Raw genomic sequence first — 24,644 nt, forward strand, 5'->3', positions numbered from 1 at the left:
GACGAGCAATCGACAAGCTCGCGGCTCTCCTCTACTCAAGTTACGTCCAAGGCACAGCGAGCGCGAACGGCGATAGGCGGCGATTCGACGGTCCGCCTCTCGTATCTCCAAAGTGCACGCTCGCGTGATCGTGGCGTCGATTAATTACGCGGAGAATAATCGCGCGCGTCGCCCCGTGGTCGCGTACGTGCCGGCGGCTCGAACGATACTGCGGCGCACGCGAACGTTCTGTGACCTCGGCTCGGCGCGCAGCGGTCGCGGCGGCTCGAGACAAACAAGTGACGATCGCCGCGGCCGCGGCGGCTCGAGATAAACAAGTAACAGTCGCTGCGGCGCGGCGGCTCGAGTGCGTCGCATTGTCGCTCGAACTGCCGTACGAGTGGCACGGGACGATGTGTGCGCGATCGTGTTATTTGACGTCGTCTTCGCTTCGCGTAGCGTGCACTCGGAGGTACGCGAAGCGAAACGTCGAATCGCCGTCTACTACCGATTTCTCCGATGTGACTCGAGCAGAGGAAAGCCGCGAGTGCGTCGATTGTTCATCGGCAGCACGTTGTGAATTTAAGTGCGCGTTTACTCGAGATACCTACCTTGCGCGAGCGATATCGAAGTGTCTCTCTGGTGATACTCAAGTCGCGTCGCCGACTTGACTCGCGTAGTATCGCGGGGAGGGACCGGCGGGAACCGGCGCCGCGAACTATTCGAGAAGAATCGCAAGTGGACCGGTCTCTCGCGCCACGGACGGTGGTGATCGTAACGCTGATAAAGTTGAGCAATCGCGGCGCGGGATTACTCGATACTCACGCGTGAAACTCCGGCCGGAATGTTCGGCGCAGCCTCGAATCCTCGCGCGGCGCCGCGCCGCGGTTATGCCGAGCTCCAGTTTTAACTCGCGTCTCTTCACGCGCGGGAAAATCGGGCGTTTTCACGACAGAAACGTTGACGCGAGATCGCCCCGTCGAGCGCTCGCGTTTGCTCGCGAGACGCGTCGGGCCTCGCGTATCTCCGAGCTCTTCTCGCCGGAACGTTCCCGCAATTTCGCGCGACGCCATCGTGGCGGCCCGTATCTCTTTTTCCTCGTTCTCGTTGTAACGGAGATCGCGTCGGTTAACGCCGGGAGTGCTGTGTCGCGCGTTACTTGGAAATAATTGGCTCCTCTTTCGCGAGTGCCGGCGCCAAATGGAGGAATCTGAGAGGATATGGCGGCCTGGGAGGCATCGGGCGACGGCGCAGCAACCCTCCGGTGAGTACATTTATTTATGCATTATTCTCGCGTTAACTTCATCCCGCGGATTGTTTCTATTCGCCTTTCCGTCTATTCGACACGACCGTTCGAACGATTCGCACGAGGATTTGTTAAAGTCTATCGATAGAATCGGATACATTTAGTCCAGACTCGCATCCAGAGGCGAAGTGTATCGATAATCAAAGCACGGAAACGCTGGTTCTCGCCTGGACCCGGGTCTTTGACGATCTGTCTGCAATTGAGTCTCGCAATTCTTGACACTCAAATTTTGTATCTTAAAAATCGGCAAAGTAGCAGAACGTAATTGGATGGAACGTATCTAATTATAAAATTACAAGAGAACGACTTCCAAAATTCTTAAATTTGTGAATTCACAGAATGCGAAAATTTAAATTTTGAAAAGAGACGAAGTATGCAAGAGACAAGTATTCAAGAGAATGTATAAATTTTTAAGTAGAGAACAAAATTTCGGACGTCAATTTCAAAAATGTTATTTATTAAAAAGTTGTTTTAGTTATCTACACTAAAGTAAAATTATGCCTATACAACACACATACGCCACGTATGAATATTTATTTAAATACAATAAACACGCCCACGATCAGTGCAATTTCACATACCAAAGCATTCGAGTGCATTGTTCAGTTCTAATACATATACTTGAAAGACTGTAACATTAAAAAAAAAGTATGATAATATTTTCAATATTGACTAAAATTTCTGTATTAAAATCGTGCAACGCGTACACATATCCTCGTGATATAATTTTCTATCATTTTTCAATGTATACAATGAAAAATTATAGAAAATGTTTTAACGTAGTTCTCTTGTAACTTTTCAATGTATACACTGAAAAACTAACCAGAAATAAGTGTTTGAAAACATTTTTCATTTATAGCAAATTTAACATTACAATAATTTTTGTTCCGAAATATTTATTTTTATAAATTATTTATTAAAAACTAAGAGAAATAATAGTGAATTTCTTTTGGTCACGAGGTTGCCGATTATTAATAATACCTTCACACGGCTCCGACATTGAGTTTTCTATACCTAATATGGAAACGATTGTCATATACAATAATAAATTTAACATTAATCAAAATATCTGCGTATCAAGGTACTAATATGTCCAGTTTTGTCATGTAGGAATGTCATCATTTACGTTCGACGACAGTCTTATATAAATTGAGGAAAACACTAAATGTTATAAATCGTAATTACAAGTTTATTTAACGCTATAATTACTACACACTTAATACCACCTATTAATCGAGCAACTTGTGCTTTCACTTGTATAGGACAAATTTCCTATTTAATAATGTAATATTAAACTGCATTATGTAGTATTTAAACATTTCCTTATGCTTAGTCGAGAGAATTTTATGTGTAGTATAAATCATGAGTTGATAAATTTACGGACGACACTCCAATTACTTTACTAAGCCCATTTTCTTAGCTTCTACTTCATAAATTAGTAACCTCCACATTTTGACTACAAACACTTCCGCTTCTTCGTCCAATACCTGAAACGAAATATACATTCCGCTACAAGTTTTTCTATAAAATGCAAAAATAAGAAATATTCTGCGATGTAATTACCATCTGTACATCGTCTAGTATTCCCTGAGGAGAACTGCCTGCCATTACTTTGCTACAAATAAAATCCACTAGAGTAGGTTCGGGTTCGCCAATATATTCGATAATCTTTTTATTGATCCAAGGTCTTATCCTCTTCTCCATCAACGTCTAAACGAAAAAAAAGCAAAACGTGTAAAAACATGCTTAAGAGTTGACCAATAAAAATCGCTATAGTAGAGAGTGCAGGATTAAAATCACACGATACATTAAATTAGTTTTGAGGTAAGAAGGAAAGTTGGTTTTCACAAAGAAATTAGATCTGAGAATAAAGAATACTTACGTTATCAATGAGTGTCCAATCGAGTTGATAACCAAACAATGCATTCTTATCGGTAGGTATTTTGTCTATAAGAGATTTTATGTGCTTTCGCTTTTCTTCTTGACTCTTTGTATTTTCTTCCTTCCCTGCCTTTGTAGCTTCCTCGGATTTCTTTTTCTTTTCGTCTCCATAATCTGAAAAGATGTAAGTTCCAAGTATCTCGAATTTCCTCACAAGTGCAAAGCTAGTGAGATAAAACACTTACCTAAAGGTACAAGTTTACGCTTTTTCGCGTTATTTGCGGCATCGTCATCGTCGTCGTTGTTGAACACGTCTTTAACATCGATACGACCCTTTTTCCGCGTTTGATTCGCTTGTTGTGAATTCGTATTAGCAGTGGTGTTAGGACTGACCGGCGTTTTACCGCCTATAGCGTGATCGCTGGCACGATTGCCTCCACTTCCCATAGCAAATGGAACAAAGTTACCTACATCAAGAAAGAAAGCTATTGTGGAGAAATTTGTATCATTACAGTGCATTTTACATTAACTTAAATAATATAAAATTATCGAAATTGAAATAATATTCTTAACAGTAGTATATATACACTCTATTTCCTGTAAATGGCTACGTCTCATCAAAATTGTATTTGTGTGAAAACCGTGAGGAATTTATACCGACATTTCGTTAGATAAGTCAAGAGACACTTACTACCGCTTGTCTTTTCTGGCTCACTGACAAGAGACATGCGCGAATCTTCGTCTAATGATGGTGGAATGGATTGAGCAGGTGTCGCGGCCGATTGATGTCCTGGTGAAGGCCGTGCATCTTTTAGACTCTCTCGGTCCGCATCCGCTAGTCCCTCTTGATTCTCCTCGCCGTCGCGATGGTGATTTTGATGGTGTCTATGATGCCGACGATGATGATGATGATGTCGCGGTGGCGTTCTGGATGGTGCTTCTGGCTGAGAAACGTCGTCAAACTGCACACCATCACTGTCGCTCTCTATTGGCTCGGTTTCTATCGGCGGCATTACTTCCTTATCTTTCTTCACCACCTTGTCATCCTCTTCGTCAATTATAGTTATCACTGGTTTAGGCTTATACTGTTCCTCCCTTTCGGCTTTCAACTAATAAAAAATGGAACAGTGCACAAATGTGAATTATTAAATGAAGAATTAAATCGTTTAAGTCTATAACATTGTGTAAGATGTGATAAAGTATAATAGTTTTAATTACAACATATAGAAAGCAGGATTAATTCTTATACAATGTTGTAAAATAACAGCATCAGTGATTTTTATTGACCGTATCTGGCAATTTTTATAACAGAGAAAATTTATTGCGAAAAATATTACCTCAGCCAGGGTTTGAACCTGGACCTCCCTTCTCTCTAGGCGGGCGTCTCAACCAATTCGACCACCGAGGCATATGCCTTTTCGCAATAAATTTTTTGTATTATAAAAATTGCCAGATACGGTCAATAAAAATTACTGATGCCGTTAATTACTGTTGGCGACTTTTAAGAATATTCTTACTAGTTGTGAAATAAGTTTTTCCTATAGAACGTATTCTCAAATTCCGCTCAAAGAACAAAAAGTACAAAATTAATTTATTAAGGAATCTCAGGTTTCCTCAATTAAATGTAGCACACGACCTACCCTTTCAAATTCCGCGGCAGGATCCGGATTGGAGGTATCCGCGTATAATTTGTCGCGTAGACGCTGGAGCTCCTGACGTTCGGCGCAACGATCCCGCGAGTCTGCCTCGGCCTCGAGTGCCCGTTCCTCGAGTCGGCGAGACAGCTCCTTACCCTTGTAATACTTGGCGTCGTCGCGATCGTCGTCGTAATCCTCGAGGAACTCTTTGAGTCGTTTCGCCTCTCTCTCCCTGGCCTCGCGTTTCGCACGACGCTTCTCGGCTTCCTTCTCGTACTCCTTCTGTTTGCGTCGCTCGCGTGTCTCCCACGCTCTCAAACGTTCCTGGTACGCCGCCTCCTTCTCTCGGGCTCGCCTCTCATTCTTCTTCCTCTCCTTTGCCTCCTCCTCCTCCTCCCTCTCGCGCATAATTTCTCTCTCGGTCTTCCTCACCTCTTCTCGCTCCCGCTCCCTCTCCCGCTCCCGCTCTCGATCTCTCTCCTTCTCCCTGTCACGCTCGCGTTCCCGCTCGCGTTCCCTTTCACGATCCCGATCCCGTTCCCGCTCTCGCTCCCGTTCCCGCTCCCGCTCTCGGTCCCTCTCGCGGTCTCTGTCTCGATCTCGGTCTCGTTCGTTTCTCGATCGATCTCTGTCACGTTCTTTCGATCTGAAAAATTGAAACAGTTTATGAAGTAAAGAAAAAGTTGTACTTGGAAACAATAAAGGAAGAAAAAATCGAAGACCACGGGTGAATGTCCAGTGGTGGCGTCATGTAACGTGGCCCGCATAAATCTGTATAATGTATTCAAGCTGCGTCTACGCGCGCTTTCCTACTTGCAAAAATAATTAGTTTAACATGTTTGATACATTACTCAATGGTGCGTCTATCCTATGCAAACGGGATGCAAACGTTACTTCACCTAGATCTAGAGCGACGTTTGTCCCTTCTACTGCTGCCGGTACTATCACTACGACCTTTATGAGACGTAGGACTACCAAGGTCTCCGTCTTGATCATCCTTGTTGGAGGCATCATCGTCGCGCTTATCGCGTCGCTCCTTTTCCCGCTTCTCGCGCTCCTCTTTCTCGACAGCTTCCTTCTTTCGCTTTACCTGGGCCTTCTCCTCCTCCTGCTTCTATAAAACACAAGAACGCGGACACAGGTGAGACGAAAGGGTTGAAACAAGCGTGTCGATCTGTGATAATGATGGAACCAAGAAACTAGCAATCGTATCTTCCTCAGATGCAACAAAAGATACTATTACGTTTGTAAATATTGTCGGCAAATGTCCATCGTTACGTTACGAGAACGCGTACCAATTACTAGGCGAAGCTCCGAAATAAAAATGTATTAACAAGAAAATATAATCGTATCTTCCTCAGATGCAACAAAATATACTATTACGTTCGTAAATATTGTCGGTAAATGTCCATCGTTACGTTACGAGAACGCGAACGCGTACTAATTGCTAGGCGAAACTCGGAAATAAAAATTGATTAACAACACAATATTGCGGATATTCTAATCTGTTAAATAAATTTTGCCAAATGAATGTCAATTGTTGAAGAAATGTCTCTGTTGCATGTTCAACAATCAACAGAAAGAGGACGTGCGCGTAAATGGAAAAAAAAAGGAATCGCGTTTAAATCGCGCGTGAGTGGCCATCTCACAATTCGTATGCAGAACGATTACTAGTTGCAGTAAGCCTTAATCATCTGACGTAACGAATGTAGAGAGATGTTCATTTCAATATGGTATACTCACTCCACTGGAGTATGCTCGATCGGCAGCATCTTACGCGAGAGAAATCTCGTTTACATATCAATTACCTAAGTGCAGGTACAAATGTTTGGATACAGGCATAAGAGTTATCTTAGACTCTAGCTTATAATTTAAGTACCTTAACGCTATTAACAGATGCATCGCAGAGGCCACCCAATGTACTTACAACATTGCAAATGTGCCTGTAAAATCGATAGTGTCTAAAATCTATGGTAAAATCTAAGAGCTTGAAAGGGGTCTTGAGATTATTTAGACATTCTTGATCAATATTCAATAATTATTAGAAAGTATTATACCAATCGGAGGCGCAGTCATCACGAAGAGGGGTATCCCACCAAAACATCTTTTCACATTTGCCAAGAAACTGTCTCACACTGTCTGACAACATTTGTTTTCCTCTGGTAATGGTTACACGCGTTATGGCAGCCGATGCAGCAAACTGTTGAATATCAAATGCACAATAGTTTGCCCACCGTTATCGTCCCGTGTTATAAACGCAACGTCTTAGAAATAAATTAGTATGATTCATCCTTATTCTGTTATACTACTATACTCCAAAAATGGGTTACTGTTTGGAAAATCGATCCCGACGTTAATTATTCTGCGACCGTCATACGAGACTAGAACCGTAATCTGCCCACAATATTTGGGTACAAACGTTCAAGTAAAATATCGTATAAACAAGTATCATCTCTATTAGCAATGAAATACTACTCGAAGTACTACATCATTGTGTAATACGCATTTTTCTTTCTCTAATATTCCTGGCATGTGTAACTATGAAAATAATATCGTTACAGTATCGGTATATTTGCTATTATCGATGAGCGAATTTAGGAAAATGCAGTCGTTTTGATCATTTATCGTTCTCATCATCGATAGCGGTATCCTACTACTGTTTTACACAATCGTCTACTCCAGCACGACACGTGGAACGTAAACTATCTCGTCCATACGGTAACCCATGATTTTAAGTTCTAACAAGGGTAGAATAACTCAGTGCATAAAAGTAGATGCACATTGTGAGGAGAAAATAGACTGCTGAAACATGAAACGTGGTCAAAAAGGTATTTCTCAGACTGGGGCAGTTCACTAGCAAAAAATACTACAAGAACCGAATGCTTGTGTTGGCTCATGGTTGTGGAGTTTACTCACGGTGTGAAGTTGACTTGGTCAGTCAGTGTGGTGGTACCGGAGAATGGAGGAGCGCGCACCTAGGTACTACATGTCTGATCGAGACGCTGACAGAAGCTGTTTACACAAAATAAAGACAACAACTGAACAGTCGCCACTTGGTGATGGGCAAAATCAGTTTCATTGTGTGTAGCGCACAGAGTCTCCCGGCCCTAACAAATTGTCTATCCCAAAGATGTGAAAAGTGTGTCAGCGCCAAAGTATGTTTTGCTCAAAATGATAATACGTTCCAACCCTAGGCTGTGTGCGTGAAAGCAACCTGGACAACCGCTTACCTACGTTTGATATGCGAATACTAGACTGCTAGACGTCAACACGGGCAATTAACGTGACATTCGCGTAAATGACCAAGAATCGTTCCTCGTTGTTCGTTTTCATTTCAGATTTAATATCAATACGTACGCGTGTCTCTCGCGAAAAAAAAGAATGTAGCGAGACATCGTATTGCTTCATTAATGTAAATACCAACTGCCGTGTCTCTTGATACATGACAATCGATATACATGGTGATTGATCAGAAATAACACATTTTTAAACATTTCCTTTCGATTTGAAGATGTTAAGAAAAGAAAACCTTGAGGAACCTTGAGACCAAGATCTAGAATGGTCATGAAAATCTCAAGTCTGGTGAAGAAATGATGTCTAATTAGATGAGAATATTAAGCAAAGATATTTTTTACATTATTTCACAAGTTTCATTTTCCAAAACCATTCAGATTCTATTCTACACGCGCATTTCTGTATCTCTGAATCTAAGAGAAATATTTATTTGCTCCGTTTCTAGTGATTCATCTTGTCGAAGTAATCTTCATTCCTACCCTCTAATGCAAATGATTCTAATTCCATTTAATTAACAAAGAATATAACGAGCAAGATATTAACAGATCGAATAAGCAGTCGCTCGAGTGTATTCGACAACCATGTATCAAGTGCAAATTGTGCTTGAAAACGAAACACAGCCGTACAACAGATAGAAAGAACTCGTTATTTCGGCGCGCCACGTTTGACACGTTAAAACACATCTTCGACATCAATTGCTAGCAGTTCAGCATGACATATACAGAAGTAGATAAAGTTAGTTTAGTGGCAAATAAATCGTAATGGTATCTATCTCTAAACGTCAAAAATATAATAGCCGCAATGTAGCACAGCTCTGTATTTGCGACGAATCAGTAAAACAGAATACCAATAGAAACAAACTGATCAGCTACATGTCGCCAGCTTGTCGCGCAGAGCTATGAGTCTCCTTCTTAATGTATATTGCGCATTTCTTTTTTTTTTCATGTTTGGTTGTTTGGATTGTACTCTGACTTACCGACGAGCCTGCAGCCGCCTGCGAAATTACGAGGGATGTGCTGTGATTGACTCCCTTCAGAGCCAATGAGTGAGTGAAAGGGTGGTCCCCACACACAGCATTCCTAGGCGTGTGCGTTTGCTGTGTGCGACGCACGCTGCCTGTTATTATAATTATAGCAACGAGTCACGGCTCCAATTGTTCAGAGCTAATATAGCACACACGCACTTTACCACAAAATACTTAAAAGCTACGACTTTCGATATACTCGTATAATCCTCTCTTGTATACATATATCCAATACATTCTTTTACATTTGAAGTGTACACAAAGAGAGAGAGAGAAAGAGAAAGAGAGAGAGAGAGAGAGAAAGAGAGAAAGAGAGAGACAGAAAGAGATAGAGAGACAGAAAGAGATAGAGAAAAAGAATCTAATTACCAGCGTCTGCGATAAAATGTGTATGCGATTGGACACTTTCGATATTCAACTAGAGCTGATCAAATTTGCGACTCCATCTTGTTTAATCATTCAGACCACGTGTCACGCTAGCGTGAGCGATTCGTGTCCAATCGCAACATACATACGAGGTAGATACTAGCGGCAATTCATCGACAAATATTAAAAGATGAGTTTCTTTCTTTCGTGTATAGCACGAATTCATAGATTTACATCGTTGTAATACTGCTGTATACCTCTGATTTCATCCAAATCAACAAGACGTAACGTGACAATGTTTCTTTTTGTACATTCAACAGTTTCAAGTTTCGCGAAAACTTTTACGTACGCATACTATGTTCGATCGGTATCGTTAGCCTACTCGAACATCGTAAACTTACGAATGAACCGATGCGTAAAAAAAAAATATATATATATATGTGAAGAGACAACAATAATACAAAGTATTACAAACATATACTTGATATTCTGCAAATAAGCGGTAGAAAAGTATCGTATTTTCCAAAGTTTTATATCGAGATGACAAAGAAAAAGATATAAGAAGATAAAAAAAATAAGAACGACATAAATACTCGGAGAAAAGTATACAGACACATTATGCATTATCGCTAATATACGAATAGCACAATTAAGTCACAGATCTTTATCTGACCTTGCTGCATCTGAAATGCATCATTTTATCTCGTCGGATTTCCATTTATTTTGCAGTAATGAGATCGATTGCAAAAAAGATATGTTTATAATGCTTCGTAGGCCGAGTGTTACACACAAACAACATCAATGTCCTCGCGTGGATATTGATCAATGAAACAACTTTCATTTAAAATATGATTTCTTTTTAAGAGAGACAAAAAATCATTGCATCTTTCATTGCGTCTAACGCGACGAACCGTTCACGATTACAAAAAAAGAAAAAAAACGAGGGCGAGACTCTAAGGGGGAGGGGGGGGGAGATTAACAGTACTCGTAACAATAATAATAATTACCTTCATAACCTCCCTGAATTTTCCAATTTCCCGGGTAATCAAGTCTCTTTTACTCTCTTCTATCTCAGTATCGTCCAGGTTTAAGGATTTAGCTACCATTTTTGTCTGATGTTCCTCTGCGACAAAGGTTTGCAGTGAGAAATTCGCGTGTCCCTCGCAAACGAAGACTTGGCGACGACTTAAACACCAATTACCTGGGGCAACCTGCGCCATTTCTAGATCTACAGCGTGCTCGGCTATGATCTGGTTGATACGAGCGAGCGCGTCCGCGTCGACCACCCTCATACCCTCGTCCATGTAATCCTCGCCCTCTTCGCCGTCGACTCCCTCGCCGGGCGCCTCGTCCTGCAGAGGCGACTGGCCACCTCTGAGTTTCCTCCTTCGTTCGGCTGCCAAGCAAAAAAAGAAACGCTCGCAATTCGTCCCTATCGAAATTTTCATCTGGGTCCTTTACCCAAGGCTCACCTTTGAATTGGTCCAGGACTACCTTGGCCTTGGCGTCCACCTTGACGACGAGCTTCTTCGTGCCTATCTCCATGTCGTGGAGCAAGCGGACCGCTCGAAGGCCCGCGTCCGGACCCGCGTACTCGCAAAAGCCGAACGCCTGTACCCTCTTCCAGGAGAGCACGTGTCCACACGCGCCCAGGATGTGTCGTATCATCACGTCGGGCGCTCGGTCCATTATGTTACCAATGAACACAGTGACGGGCGGGCCGGACTCCCTCTCGCGCCTCCGATTATTATCGTGGCGGTTCTGATTGCGCGAGTAACGTACAGCCGGCGCGGAGGTCTGCATCGCAGATACGGGTGATGGAATCATCTATGTTTTATAAATGGTAGGATTCTTAATTACGCACATTGTCTACTCATGCAGCTCTGCTTTTCCCCTCCCTCTCTAATAGCGCGATTGATTCGTTCCTCTCTTTTTTACTTCAACTAATTAATTAATCAAGGGTCGGCCATGGAACATCGAGTTCTGCTTTGCGGTGTTGCATGCACTGAACAAATTTAATGAAACGACAGTCCCCCATCCCCTGCATATACAAAGCTGTTTGTAAACTTGTTTGAAACACTCGTTCCAAGCTTGGAAAAATCTACGATGCAGTTTGTTGTTAAATCGTGTGTACGGCGATAGAAAATGCGTGCTCTCTACGCGTAGAGGATAATGCAGTGCAATATGTATCAACTGCGCGTTGTGTGAAATCAATGCTCTCTCGCGTACACTTTGGTCCACACTCTGAACCTCCTCTTAAGCCCAATGTCCACGATGCTAGAACTTGGCCAAGTTCTAGCATCGTGGACATTGGCCTTTATCGATAGAAGCGCCACTAAAATTGGTCTCGAAGGATTCTCGCTGACAGAGAAGCTCACATACAGGCACCTTTATCGACAAAAGAGGAACATACAGGCCTCTGCGGTCCCCAAAGAGACCTCTCGGCGGCAGCGAAAGCGCAAGTTACTACACATAGGCGGGTTCAGCTTGCTTGACGAGCGTACGTGGTGCCTCTCACAGAAAACCAATCGATGTCGAAACACACATATCATGCCCTGACGTGCGTGCGGGTTCACTTACGTGGGCCATCGGCATGACTCCTCCTATGATCGGCGGAGGCGCGCCGACCATGTACGGCATCGGCGGCATTCCTGGGATACCCATAGGCGGCTGGCCGGGGTAGGACATGATCGTGGCAGATTGACGCTACAGCAGTGAACACTCTGCAACGATAAGTCGTGCGGATTTACCTTGCGGGCAGTTAATGAGTTTACTCTCTGAAATTTTTGGGAGCAAAAGTATTCGCGCCAAGAGTCTCAGAGAGTACAACCACGTAGGGATCGCGTATACAGTGGTCGCGAAGCGACAGCTCGTTATCGTCGGCAGATTAATTCCTCGTCGAATTACCCCCCCCCCCGAGCACTTGGAGACGAGACGCGACGCGACTCAAAATTATGTGAAAGCTCGCGAATACCCCGGTAGCGAGTCCCGGACTGTCGGACGTGTATTCGGGTATCGAGTGTACGGGGATAAATATTATCGTGTCGCGGCTTACGAAGTGGAGCTTTTGGGGACGGAACGGTGGATGAAGTGCGAGCTTAGCTTCCGTATTTGCGAACGGAAAGTGTGAGAAGGCGCGAGACGTTTGCCGCTGCACGATGATAACAGTGATAGCGCTTGATGCTCCTGCCACACGTAATGGTACTCGGATAAGAGATACGAACGATGCTGCAAAAGTCACACGCGGAAGCAGTCAATCTGCGAAGAGGGTCCGACAAAGCGAGCTTCACGCGTATGCGACAAGAAAAAATACACACACACACACACACACACACACACACACACTCTCTCTCTCTCTCTCTCTCTCTCTCTCTCTCTCTCACACACACACACACACACAAACACATACACACACGCGCGCGCACACACACTCACTCTCTCTCTTTCTCGCACTCACACACACACACACACACACACACACACAAACACACTCTCTCTCTCTCTCTCTCTCACTATTTCTTTACTCCTCCTCCTATGCCCTCGAGCTTCCCGCAATCTCAGTGACCCATAGCCCAGCGTGCGTCCCGAATATTCGCGCTGTATCCGAGCAAACTTCACAGAATTGAGCGAGACCGCGCGGCGCACGCCTCGCGGGGGGAGATCGGCGACCAAGCTTGTCGCAGAAACGTACCTACGTCGGTCGCCAAGACGTTCGCGAGCGCCCGACAGGAAGACGTCGATGATGATGGATTTTAACCACCAAACCAGCACGAGGGGGGGGAGGGCGGAGGGAGGGAGAGAAAGAGAGAGTGAGATCACTCTTGCAGTCGTACTCACATGGCGTGGCTCGTGGCGGCTCGCGGAGGCGGTTATCGCGCGAGAGATCTACGTGTCATTTCGACGGGACCGTCGCGATCGGGACGTGAACAACGCGCGGAAAATACCAGTAAATACCAAACTACCGATTCTCCACACGAAAGGCGCGATACAATTGCGGTGGCCGCGCCACGGTGCACGCGCGCCGTGTAGAGCCGCCGCGAGTACGTGATAGCCGAGACGCGTGGCGCCGCCACGCGCACGGATCGATTGGCCACACTGGATGCGAATTGGACAGTTTTTGAATACGGCGGCTTTCACGAGAAAATCAAAATGATCCTGGAGCTCGATTCTTGAATTTATTCGAAGGAGAAACGTATGCGAAAATTCTGCTCTTACAGAAAAGCTGCAAGTTGATTGGCTATTCGCGTGGCTTTGACCAATAGACTTTCAACTTTTCTATCAGAGCAGAATTTTCGTATATATTTCTTCTTCGAATGATTTCGAGAATCGAGCTCCAGAAGCTGCATGCTTTCGCAAGATGATGAAAATGATCCAGATTAAAATGACCATGTGCTGTGATTGGTCAAATCTGAAATTTCGTTGCATCACATTGAAATTCAATGAAATTCCAGATTTGACCAATCACAGCACAGGGTCATTTTAATTTAAATTATTTTAATTTTCTCGCGGAAGCACCCACGGATATAAACAGTCAGATTCCGTCAGATTCAATTCCGCCAGATACATAAGAATTGACCAATCACAGTCGACTATTCTTACGACTGCGACTTTACGACTTTTATGTAGACGAGGCTTTAGGCTTGGTCTACATAAGATGTAGTAAGTCGTGTCGGAAGAAATTGACCAATCACAGTCTATTATTCTCCTTACGATCGAAGAATAATGAACTGTGATTGGTCAATTTCTTCCGACACGACTTACGACATCCAATGTAGACTCAGCCTTAAAGCCTCCGCTACAATGATTCTCGGTTCTGTCTACAATGGTCGTAGTCGTAAGAATAATCGACTGCGATTGGTCAATTCAGTCAGACGTATAAGAATTGACCAATCGCAGTCGATTATTCTTACGACTACGAGTACTACGACCATTGTAGACAGACCCGAGAATCATTGTAGCGGAGGCTTTAAGAGGAAATGGGAACACACCTCGTCTCTCCTCGTCTGTCCCTCGCGCGCCTCGTCGCGCACGTGTGCACGCGTGCGTGCACGCGATGACAGATCCCGCAACGACGTCGCGGGCGTGTGCGTGAGGGGCACATGTGCGGTGCGCGGCGTTGTGCGTTCTCTCCCGAGGGTCCCGACCCGAGAGTATCCTCCCCCCTCGGAATCTCGCCCGCCCTTCTCCGGCAGCGCCGCCTCGCTCCGTCTCCCCCTTTTTTTTTTCTTCCCGTTTCTTTTCTCCTCGCCTCCGAGGACGGATCCGCGTGCGCGTGCTAATGAGCGCGCGTTAATGCGCGGCGGGCCCGCGCCACGAACGATAACGTCGCGTCGGATAGCACCGAGCTCGGAACGCCGGACGTGACAATCTCCCTCCCTCTCTCTCTCGCGCGCTTTCGATCATGGGTAAGTTCTTCGGCGCCTCGCCGTTTCTCGTCAAACCCACGCACGTTCCTGGCACGGATCGCCGATCGTTTCAGAGGACCCCACGGAGGCGCAGAAGTGGCAGCAACACCTGGCCCTGCTGCGGGAGCAGTACGTCAATTTGTACAACGCGAACGCGGAGCTGCAGCGGGAGTACGCCGTCGCCACGGCCGAGAGGCAGGAGGGCGGATTCGTTGGCAGACTCCTGGCGACGGTGGCATCCTTGTACTGTCAGCATCGTTACAGGTATCCCCCGCGCGTGTAATCTGAAAAACCAGAGTAGTCTTCTTGTAGCAACGACAACGCGGTGACTAACGACTCGGTAAAATGTCTTTTCAGTGATATAAGCATAAAGCTGATCGACCAGGAGATACCGGCGCACAAATTCGTGCTCTCTGCCAGGACTGACTTCTTCAGCGACGCCGCCCTCGTCGAGAAGACTGTTTTAGGTTAGACGAGCGTGTATCTTGCGTTTGCTTTTACGTCTTTTATTTTTACGTGAACACGTTGCTTACGTGCGATCCCCAGATTGGAGCAATTTGAGCAGCGCCGTTGCGTTAGTGCTGCTGAAATGGATTTACACGGGCAAGGTGTCTCAGGAGCACTTGACGTTGGACCTGATGAAAGCGGCGGCTGGCTTCCAGCTATCCGAGTTGGTGGATCAGTGCGAGAGGTACCTGATCGGGACGGTGGGCCTGAAGAATTGCGTGGTGCTGTACTCGGCCGCCGAGGAACTGAGCACCCTCAAGCTGAAGGAGCACTGCAGCTCCTTGATCTCGGCGCATTGGGTAAGGGCGCGGTTGTCAGAACCAACGCCGTTAACTTTGCACCTAAAACGCCCGCGTGTCCCGCAGGAGGATCTGACGGGCGAGGACTTTAAGGAAATGCCGGGTTCTCTGCTGTACAAGCTACTGCAGACCAAGAGTAAATACCCTTTGCACGCGGCGGTACGCCTGATGCGCGAAGACGTCGTGTTTCTGTACCTGGTGGAACACAACGCCGAGGTAAGTCGTCTCCTGCTCCCCCTCCTTGATCAGTGAAACGCCAATGACGCGATATGCGTTGAAATAAATTTTATTGAGGTAACTTTAATTCGCTATCACTATACATGATTACTTGCATAATTTATACAACAATATATGAAGACAGTACGAAAATATTGTACTGCTAAAGTACAGGGATTTAACATTGTAATTTGTCGTCGTTAAATATCTTAAATGCGATAATATCATTACATCTTTCACAGCTTGAGTTTGAATGTTAAGTACTTGCATGCACGGAGTACGCCTTGTTCGCCAACATTAGAGATAACTGGTCTTGGTAGTTTTGGCAGTGCTTATACACATATAGATATCAGCAGATCTTTTACTATAAATCAAGAAAAATTGCTCCAAAGTGTCTCGGTTAATTCCTGACACTTGTCTTTTCACTCAATAGCGTACATTGTTCCAAATTAGAAAATAGAAAATCGCAAGTTACAAAATAAAGAATAAATTATTTTATGTAGCAACTTTATAAAGTAAGTTAGTTTTTGGTTTCGTTCAGGATATGCTCTCGTATTTTCTATATTGTACGATATTTGCTATTTGTCATGAGGGATCTCTGCGCGATTAATTCCATAATTAACGGCCGAAGCCTTACTCGCCGCGTGCACGAAACTCTCCGGCGAATTGCACCCCTTTGCCTTCCAAGAAACGCATTGCGCGTGTGATAAACTATGAAGTTTTACAACAATGTTACAATTAGCAACGCCAATATCGTCCCGTACATTTTGCCGAACGTCCCGACTTGCGGGGGGGACGAATTGCACAAGTGGAAACCGCAGAAACAGTATTCGGGCGGGCCGGTAGGCGCGCCTCTGTGTTCTCCAATAAAGCAACCCTCGTCGTAAGCGGACTCTATTACCTCCACCTTTTTGTACCACTGTCTATCGGCGTCGTTGTAAGTGTGAGACGTGTACTTCTGGGGCGCGCAATCCCGCTGAACGGTGGTCACTAGGGACGCTGAAGGAAGAAGTTTTATAAATAAACGCTGACGCCTACGACGGTCGTCTACCTACTTTTAGATTTGTACTGAACGGTCCTCTTCATACAAAGCGTCGAAGTCGGGCAGAACACCTGGAATTTGGCGCTCCCGTCGAAATGGGAACAGAGCTTATCCGTGTCGTCCGGGTTCATCAGCGTCATGAGACACTTGAAGCACGAAATACCCTCCGTCTGCGCCGGTGAAACGCCTACAAGTTGCGAGATATTATAATTTCACGCTCTTGCTTCCGCGTAACAGAACACCGCAGATATTATAATAATAACGTACGTAATAGAATACTGATACATAATATCATAATCTGCAGACTTGGCTTTAAGTTGCACATTTTATCTACGATGTCGTTCGTGTCCCATCAAGAAGTGACTGTTACTTAGGTCAGTAACGACGGATGTCCTTGAACACCCTGTTTCAATAATAACAGCGACGAAATCTGAAACGATATTTGAATCATATTAACGTGCAACACGAAGTACTTGTTCCCTCCTACTCAGGATTAAGACTTCACTGACCATTTAAAACAGAAGACACCGCCCAGCCGCTTCGCCCGAGCAACTTAATCGGGCGCGGAATTAAGAGGCTCGACAATTACTCGTGCAATTATCGGCGGATCTCTCTCGATTGGGAAACCGTTAGATTTCACCGCTGGCCGATCCACCGTGTCCGCGTGACGCTCCCAAGTCGGAGCTTTCCGGTCTCATTATCCTCTTCAGTTAGCGTGCACTGGCACGTTCGCCCGCTAAACGGAGAGCGGCGGGCAAGCTGGTGCCCACCTATCACAGGGTCTCGCCGTTTGCGTAACGACGTCGCATCGTCGTAATGACACGCAGCACGGAACCGTCGCGGAGAACCCGCCTCGCGCGGCAACGCATCAGAGGCGCGTGGAGCAGCGGCGACTGGTCGAAGCGGTCGACGGCCGATTGCGCTCGGCTGGGCGTCGCGCGGGCCACGTCATCCGCCGCGGCGGTGCCACAATACTCCCTCGGCCTTCCATCTATATCAGAAAATAATCTCGCCGCTTCCTCCACTTTTTCCACCGCTGACCCGATACCGTCCGCCGCGCCATTCCAGCCAATTCCAGCGCGTGCACACACACGTGCGCGCGTCGCGCGCGCTGATAGCAGTGGCTCTCAAGTCCGAAATTGCGTTTTATGATTGAACGTGCGGGGCTCCGTTCTTGAATTTCATTCGAAAGAGAAAGGGAAATTCTGCCTTCGTGGAAAAGTGGAAAGTTCGATTGGCTCGAAAGCATCCGCACAGCCAATCAACTTTTTCTGTAAGAGCAGAATTTTCGCGGAAATTTCTTCTTCGAATGAATTGCAAGAATCGTGCACCTGTTATATTTCAAAACTGATATTTAAAACGCCACGCCATGTAGATTTATTCAAAATGCAAACGAATGTTTAATTTAGAGCATCGTTTATCATTAACAATTTTGGTTATTGTCATATTAAAATGTTCTATTTTATTTTTATCAGATTTGCACAACAAACATACGCTTTTTGCAGTAAAATGCAAGTTTTGACATTGTCTCATTGTACATAGAGTAATCTTTAAATCAGTTTTAAACAAAGCGAAGAGAACGAGGATCTCGATGCCTTCTGTAATCTGTTTCTTGATAACATTGCGGTTATTTGTGCTCAGCTCCCGAAGGCGGTCAACGCTGTGGATCACAAAGGAGAAACGGCTCTGGAAGTTGCCTTGAAAACTCGCCAGCCGTCTCTGGCTCGCACCCTGGTCGAGCACGGCGCGGACCTGAGCGCGAAAGACGCGAGGGGCCTTTCTCTCCTTCACTCGGCTATCTTGAAGGGAGACTCCTACTCGTCCGAGTTCATAATCGAGCAGCTGGAGAACAACGGCAGCGTTCAGAAGCTGTGCGAGGCTGTGAAAATTAACGAGGGCGCGAAGAATGCGGCCGAGCTTAAGCAACTGGAAGGCTGCACCGCCTTGCATTTGGTGGCGAGGCACAATACGGAAAACATGCTCGCGGTTGGCTCGAGATTGCTCCAAGCGGGAATCGATCCGAACTTGCAAGACCACCGAGGATGGTAAATTTCTCGACTCTCCCCGAGTCGAGTATTTTGGCCTCAGTTTAGCCCCGTAAAATTTTTTAATTGGAAGCAATGAAGTCGAACGAAGGTCTTCGTGTCGGAGAAAATACATTGAATTTTTCACCTCAGACAGGCCTGAAAAGAATCGCTATTTCCCTTTTAGCAGTAAAGAGACCAATGCGAGTGTAATCAACAGAGATTCAGCAGAGTCTCTTCGGCCTAAGAGGTTTCAAAGAGGATGAAATGTCTTATTATATTCTCTTGAAGAGTTAGAATGAGATTAAATACAATATTTTTACTCATCCGGGCCTCAAATTAGAGTTTCAAAAGTCGACTCCGAGATCGAAATGAAGACAGAATAGAATAATTAAGGCCTATTCCGGGACCAAATACTCGACTCGGGTCTGCTCAGACATTTTTAGCTCTTACATTACCACTTCGTGAAAGCTAAACGACAGATGGAATTCGAAATAGAATTTTCATAGCTTCTATAACTGGAGACATCAAGATTATTTCTTTCTCTTGTAATTTTTTTAATCTCCCGCTTCTTTGCAGGACTGCGCTTCACAGCTGCATCTCGGAGAAAAACGAGATGCTGTTCGATCTGCTACTCGAGGCGAAGAACATAGACGTAGACCAAACTACGAACGAGGATGACACACCGTTGTGTTTCGCGATGAAGACGGAGCCCTTCAACGAATACTTCGCGTCGAAACTGCTTACCAAGAGCGCCATACCGAATCCAACGTACGATGTCACCGGCGACACGTTGCTCCACATCTTGACGCGGGAACGCAGAGAGGGGGCGGCGTTATTCTTAGTGGAATATTGTAATAATAATTTAATGAAAACCAACAACGAAGGTTTCACGATCCTGCACGACGCGTGCAGGGTTGGCTTGAAGGATCTGACCCGTGCTCTGTTGAGGAACGGGCTGCCGACCGATGTCGTTACCCTATCCACGGGCGACGCGCCAATTCATTTCGCCATTTCGAATCTGTTCACCGACATAGTCGTCGAGCTGCTGGACGCTACGAGCTCGGACTCGCAGCTGACTATTAAGAACAACGCGAACGAGACGCCTCTGAGCTTGGCTATAAAGGCACCGTTCAAGAAGGGTAAGGACATCGTGCTGGCTCTGATAAAGGCCGGAGCCGACGTGAACGAGCGTAACGACGAAGGCCTGACGTTGCTGCATCAGGCGATACTGAAGGAGGATTCGGCCACGGCGATATTTCTGTTAGAAAATGGTGCCGATATGAATGCAAAGTGAGCTTAACGACGCGTTAAAATTTGTAGAAATCTACTAGCGACAAGTCTCAATGTTACAATTGTACTTTGATATGTGCAGAACAGCGAACGGAGAGTCGCCATTGCAACTGTGCGTACATTGTAGACTGAGCGAGGTGGTGGAAGCTCTTTGCAGGCGAGGCGTGGACACCTCGATAGGATGCCCGTTGTGGGACGCTTTGGACTCTGATCAAGAAGACACCGCGTCGATCTTGGTCAAACACGGAGCGGACACCGATTGCTGGGGCTTGGGTCCCGATGGCTGTCAGCAAACGTTGTTACACAGAGCGATCGACGATAACAAGGAGGATATCGCGCAGTTTCTGATCAGAAGGTGCGCATATTTTTTCAGAATGAAAGCAAAAATAAAACGTAATTCGCGGTTTATCACAAAAGAAGTTACTTAAGATATCAAATTGATAAAATTCGTAAGGCTCAAATGTGACAAACACAAATTCAAAGGAATAAGGGACTGAGAGCCGTGGACAGGGTGTTAGTGTCTATTAGTTGCTTAAAATATTTCAAATACTCTTTTTTTTTTAATGACGATTTATTCTGCCGTAGCGGATGCGACTTGAATGCTCCAAGACGACTTGGTCCGGACGGTGCTGGCGGAGACGAGGCGAGGGACGAGTGCACGCCGTTACATTTGTGTTGCCAGTGGGGCCTGGAGCAAGTTGTTCAGACGCTCATCGAGCACGGAGCCGACGTAAACGCCCGCGACGCGGAGGGCAAGACGCCTGTGCACGTGGCGATACAGAATCAGCATTCGCAGATTATTTCCCTTCTGCTGTGCCACCCGAATATAGATCTGAATAGGAGAGACAAGAAGGGACTAACGCCTTTCGCGACCGCCCTGACAGTCCGCAACAACAAGGCCGCACAAGCAATACTAGAGCGATTACCTAAGGCCGCCGAGCAATATGACAATAAGGGCAGGAACTTCTTGCATACTGCCATACAGAAGGGTGACATGGAGAGCATTCTATTTCTGCTGTCGATACAGGTACCGCACTTTTAATTTACGTGGACAGTTGATCGTATACAAAAGCCAGTATCAGCAGCCGATCGCTCTTCAGGTCGACGTGAATTCGAGGATACACGACGTCACGCAAACGCCTCCCCTGCATCTCGCGGGCGTGTCGGGGAACGAGATGTTGGTGCGAAGTTTGATTCTGGCGGGCGCCCGTGTCAACGATACGGACGCAAATAGGAACACCGCGCTGCACGTGGCTGCCAAGGCGGGACACGCCACTGTCGTGTCCGCGTTATTGCAAGTAAGACGGGAATTAACGCGCCAAGCATCGAGATCGGCAGTATCTTAATCTCGCGATACCGAGCCCCGTTTATCTTGCGTAGAACAACATCAACTTCGACGCGGTGAACGCGGACGGCGACAACGCGCTGCACGTAGCTGTGAGAGAGGGCCACGTATCGGTGGTGCGGGCGTTGTTGACCGAATGTACGCTGGACGCGGAAGCGGTGAATCTCAAGGGTCGCAATCCTCTACACGAGCTGGCTAGGTGCGCGAGGGACAACGCTGCGACGATATGCGACCTGTTTTTAGAATGCATGTCGCAGTATCCAGTCAATAACGCAGGTACAGAGGAAAAGCGCGATAAAATTATTCTGAAGGACACTCTGCAATCTCTTTCTTCAACTAAACTGCTTATCACACGTTGCATCCACTAATTTCAGACTTGGATGGAAACACGCCGTTGTTGATCGCGTACATGAAGGGCAACGGCAATCTTTGTAGAACGCTAGTGAAAGCCGGAGCGTGCCTAGGCTCGATGAATAAGGACGGAATTACGATCTTCAACTATCAAGTAGCGACAAAACAGCTATTATATAGACTGTTAGACTCCCTGACGCAGGAAGCGCCGTGGTCCGACAAGGATTGCTGCTTGGAGTGCGGAACAAAATTCTCTCTCACAATGCGCAAGCATCACTGGTACCGTCGGATCATTTTAATAACAAAATTTGAATATGTTGATCTTCCAAGCGTATCTTACCTCGACACGTAGAATGGACTCGAGCGTTACGCACGACGTGCCAGCACATGCTCTGAAGCGAGAAACGCTGTAGGATATGCCTGTTCCTCTCGCTTCAGAGCGTGTGCTGGCATGTCGCGCGTAACGCTCAGTCCATTCTCAGGGTGTCCAGTGGTCAGGGAAATCTGGAAAACCGGGAATTGTCAGGGAATTTGAGAAATCTCCAACTGTCAGGGAAAAGTCAGGAAATTTTACGATTTATCTGGATTTTTTTACATCGTTTCACATTTTCTCTGAATAATTTAAAGTTTTTAGAAAACAAACTTTTCTTTGACTCTCGGCACACTAATTTTCTGTTTTGCTAAACATCAATTTATTTTTGAGCGTGGTCGGTAATTTATATTTTCATCGTCGTGTTATTTTATTTCAATGTGTTTAACTGAGACAAAACTAGATAGAAACTAGAAGAAAAGATTAATTACTGAACAGTACTATCTAAGTAAGTTACTATCTAGTAAGTTGCAAACAAAATGCAGTTAAGCAACACGAAAGCGTCATATTTGATTTACGTACGGTATCACAAATGGTTCGAATGGTTTGTAATGATATGTTCGTTCCTATTACACAATGTATTATGCATAGATGGTATAATTGCTTTAATTTAAATTGTTACCTTTTTAAATTCCGGACTTTTGTTTCCCGAGAAAAATATTTCGAGGACTTCATCATTTAACATTTACTTGATTTACCATACAGATGTACGTGAATTATGCATCTTGAAAAAAGTTACGCTAAACGATCAGGGAAAAATTAATTCCGGCTCCTGGAAAACCTGAAAAAGTCAGGGAACGTTTTTCATTGAGTTTGCTGGACACCCTGATTCTATACGTCTATGGTATCTGATTTCCCTCTTTTTTTTTCCAGCCGGCATTGTGGGCGAATTTTGTGCAGCAAGTGTTCCGGTCAGGACGTGCCGATCCTGAAGTTCGGTTTGAACAAACCGGTACGCGTGTGCAACGTATGCTTCGACGTACTGCTGGGTACCGGTTCTCTTCAACCGTCATAGTTGAAATAAGAATTTATATACGACAGCTGGTAGAGGGAGAGATCATTCTGACGGTTTTTTTATACGAAAATGCAGATGCGAACTGAATCGAAAGTCTGTGTATGTAATTGTACGCCATTAATATTTTATGTATCCTATTGTATACACATTGTTCAGATTTGTTAAAACTATCTCATAGAGTTGCAATATACGGATGAAGAGGAAACTGCGCGTCGGTACAACTTCCATCCTTAATAAGTTAATCTTTTATTGCTAGTCTTCGGTTATATATGTACAACAGCTTGAGAGAAATCTTTCAGCTTTAACATGGCGAACAACAAGGTTGGCTCTCATTGCAGGAATATCGTGCAATTACTTAAGCTTACTGAACAGGGTCTTTGCGACGCAATGGTCTACGCATTGCACGTAATCGAGGATCTCCTCTAGGCAAGTTTCCTCTGTGTTGGATCTTGAATTAACACGGTCGTTACACGTGTCTAATTTCTCCTTGAAAGCCATGCATTTTGCCTCTTGATTGCATTGCTCCTGCAAGAAGGAAAACCAGATGTCGGTTAAGAGGAACGGAGTTAATGTCGATATCTCTCGATGATCGCAACTTAAATTGAAACTGAATGGAGCCTCAAATCGGTCGTTTGGTCCCGTCAGGACATTGTTCTCGTGTGCAGAATTCGAGGCTTCTTGTCTGGCTTTAATAAACTATTGTTTTTATATTTAAAAGAAATCAAACCGTATACCGGCATTTGGGTGACTTTTCTGTTCGGTTAAGAATCAGTCCAAGGCGTAAATTCGCGAGACGCACGCGAGCCACGATCGTGACTTAAACCTCGTCGGGAAAGAAGCGTACCTTCGCTACGAAGATTCAGAAACGCGCTCGAGAGGCAAAACATTACGTAACGATTGTCACTTACGCGAAGTACTTTTTGGGGATCCACTAGCTCCTCTTCCTCTCCGTCGTCTGCTTTGACTACTGGCAGATACTGCTTGAAGAAGTTCTGTATTACGTTCGACATCTCTTTGATTAGGATATACTTCGGTAGCGTGGAAGTCGACCACTGCCAAGCTTCTCCGAAGGAAGGAGCTGCGCCGAGATAACCGCTGTGCAATAACCGCGACTTCAGCACGTTTGGGAGGAACGATTATCACGACTCTGTCGATTGATCGAGACTCAAGTTGCCGTACATCGAGGAGTCTTTCGTGTAGCGACCAATCGGAGCTGCCGGAGACAACAGACAGCCGCGTGAGATGATTGGCTACGCTTTCTAAAGGCCTATGTCCACGATGCTAGAACTT

The 24,644-nt window shown here is 45.4% G+C and overlaps 4 protein-coding genes across 8 annotated transcripts; 1 reads left to right on the top strand and 3 right to left on the bottom strand.

The window, feature by feature from the left end:
- Positions 1 to 1,721: 1,721 nt before the first annotated feature.
- LOC105567656 (RNA-binding protein 25) lies at positions 1,722 to 13,583 on the bottom strand. 5 transcript variants are annotated; one of them, XM_012022704.1, is made up of 12 exons: positions 13,450 to 13,583; positions 12,068 to 12,210; positions 10,960 to 11,314; positions 10,689 to 10,883; positions 10,495 to 10,610; positions 5,703 to 5,917; positions 4,807 to 5,449; positions 3,858 to 4,275; positions 3,412 to 3,651; positions 3,168 to 3,340; positions 2,849 to 2,995; positions 1,722 to 2,772 (listed from the first exon to the last, which is right to left on the bottom strand). In XM_012022704.1, the coding sequence occupies exons 2-12, from the start codon at positions 12,173 to 12,175 to the stop codon at positions 2,680 to 2,682; spliced, it is 2,703 nt and encodes a 900-aa protein (XP_011878094.1). In that variant the 5' UTR covers positions 12,176 to 12,210; positions 13,450 to 13,583; the 3' UTR covers positions 1,722 to 2,679. The 5 variants fall into 5 exon arrangements, with proteins under 5 accessions (XP_011878094.1, XP_011878097.1, XP_011878093.1 ...); XM_012022707.1 differs by having other exon boundaries at positions 10,960 to 11,284; positions 13,325 to 13,583; XM_012022703.1 differs by having other exon boundaries at positions 13,325 to 13,583.
- Positions 13,584 to 14,476: 893 nt separating this feature from the next.
- Positions 14,477 to 23,559, top strand: LOC105567659 (rabankyrin-5). The gene is made up of 13 exons (XM_012022709.1): positions 14,477 to 14,892; positions 14,967 to 15,156; positions 15,250 to 15,359; positions 15,439 to 15,698; positions 15,765 to 15,914; positions 18,598 to 19,001; positions 19,560 to 20,273; positions 20,356 to 20,628; positions 20,859 to 21,300; positions 21,374 to 21,571; positions 21,654 to 21,894; positions 21,993 to 22,248; positions 23,213 to 23,559. Exons 1-13 carry the CDS (start codon positions 14,889 to 14,891, stop codon positions 23,352 to 23,354), a joined length of 3,384 nt encoding a protein of 1,127 aa, XP_011878099.1. The 5' UTR covers positions 14,477 to 14,888; the 3' UTR covers positions 23,355 to 23,559.
- LOC105567658 lies at positions 15,969 to 18,031 on the bottom strand. Its single transcript, XM_012022708.1, has 4 exons — positions 17,466 to 18,031; positions 17,224 to 17,386; positions 16,970 to 17,143; positions 15,969 to 16,913 (listed from the first exon to the last, which is right to left on the bottom strand). The coding sequence occupies exons 2-4, from the start codon at positions 17,279 to 17,281 to the stop codon at positions 16,636 to 16,638; spliced, it is 510 nt and encodes a 169-aa protein (XP_011878098.1). The 5' UTR covers positions 17,282 to 17,386; positions 17,466 to 18,031; the 3' UTR covers positions 15,969 to 16,635.
- A 22-nt stretch (positions 23,560 to 23,581) lies between the features above and the next one.
- Positions 23,582 to 24,529, bottom strand: LOC105567660 (cytochrome b-c1 complex subunit 6, mitochondrial). Its single transcript, XM_012022710.1, has 2 exons — positions 24,263 to 24,529; positions 23,582 to 23,879 (listed from the first exon to the last, which is right to left on the bottom strand). The coding sequence occupies exons 1-2, from the start codon at positions 24,362 to 24,364 to the stop codon at positions 23,706 to 23,708; spliced, it is 276 nt and encodes a 91-aa protein (XP_011878100.1). The 5' UTR covers positions 24,365 to 24,529; the 3' UTR covers positions 23,582 to 23,705.
- Between the last annotated feature and the right edge of the window lie 115 nt (positions 24,530 to 24,644).

The sequence above is a fragment of the Vollenhovia emeryi genome, unplaced genomic scaffold (genome assembly GCF_000949405.1).
Source record: "Vollenhovia emeryi isolate VEMERY1.0 unplaced genomic scaffold, V.emery_V1.0 DF939136.1, whole genome shotgun sequence".
Taxonomy (NCBI): Eukaryota; Metazoa; Arthropoda; class Insecta; order Hymenoptera; family Formicidae; genus Vollenhovia; species Vollenhovia emeryi.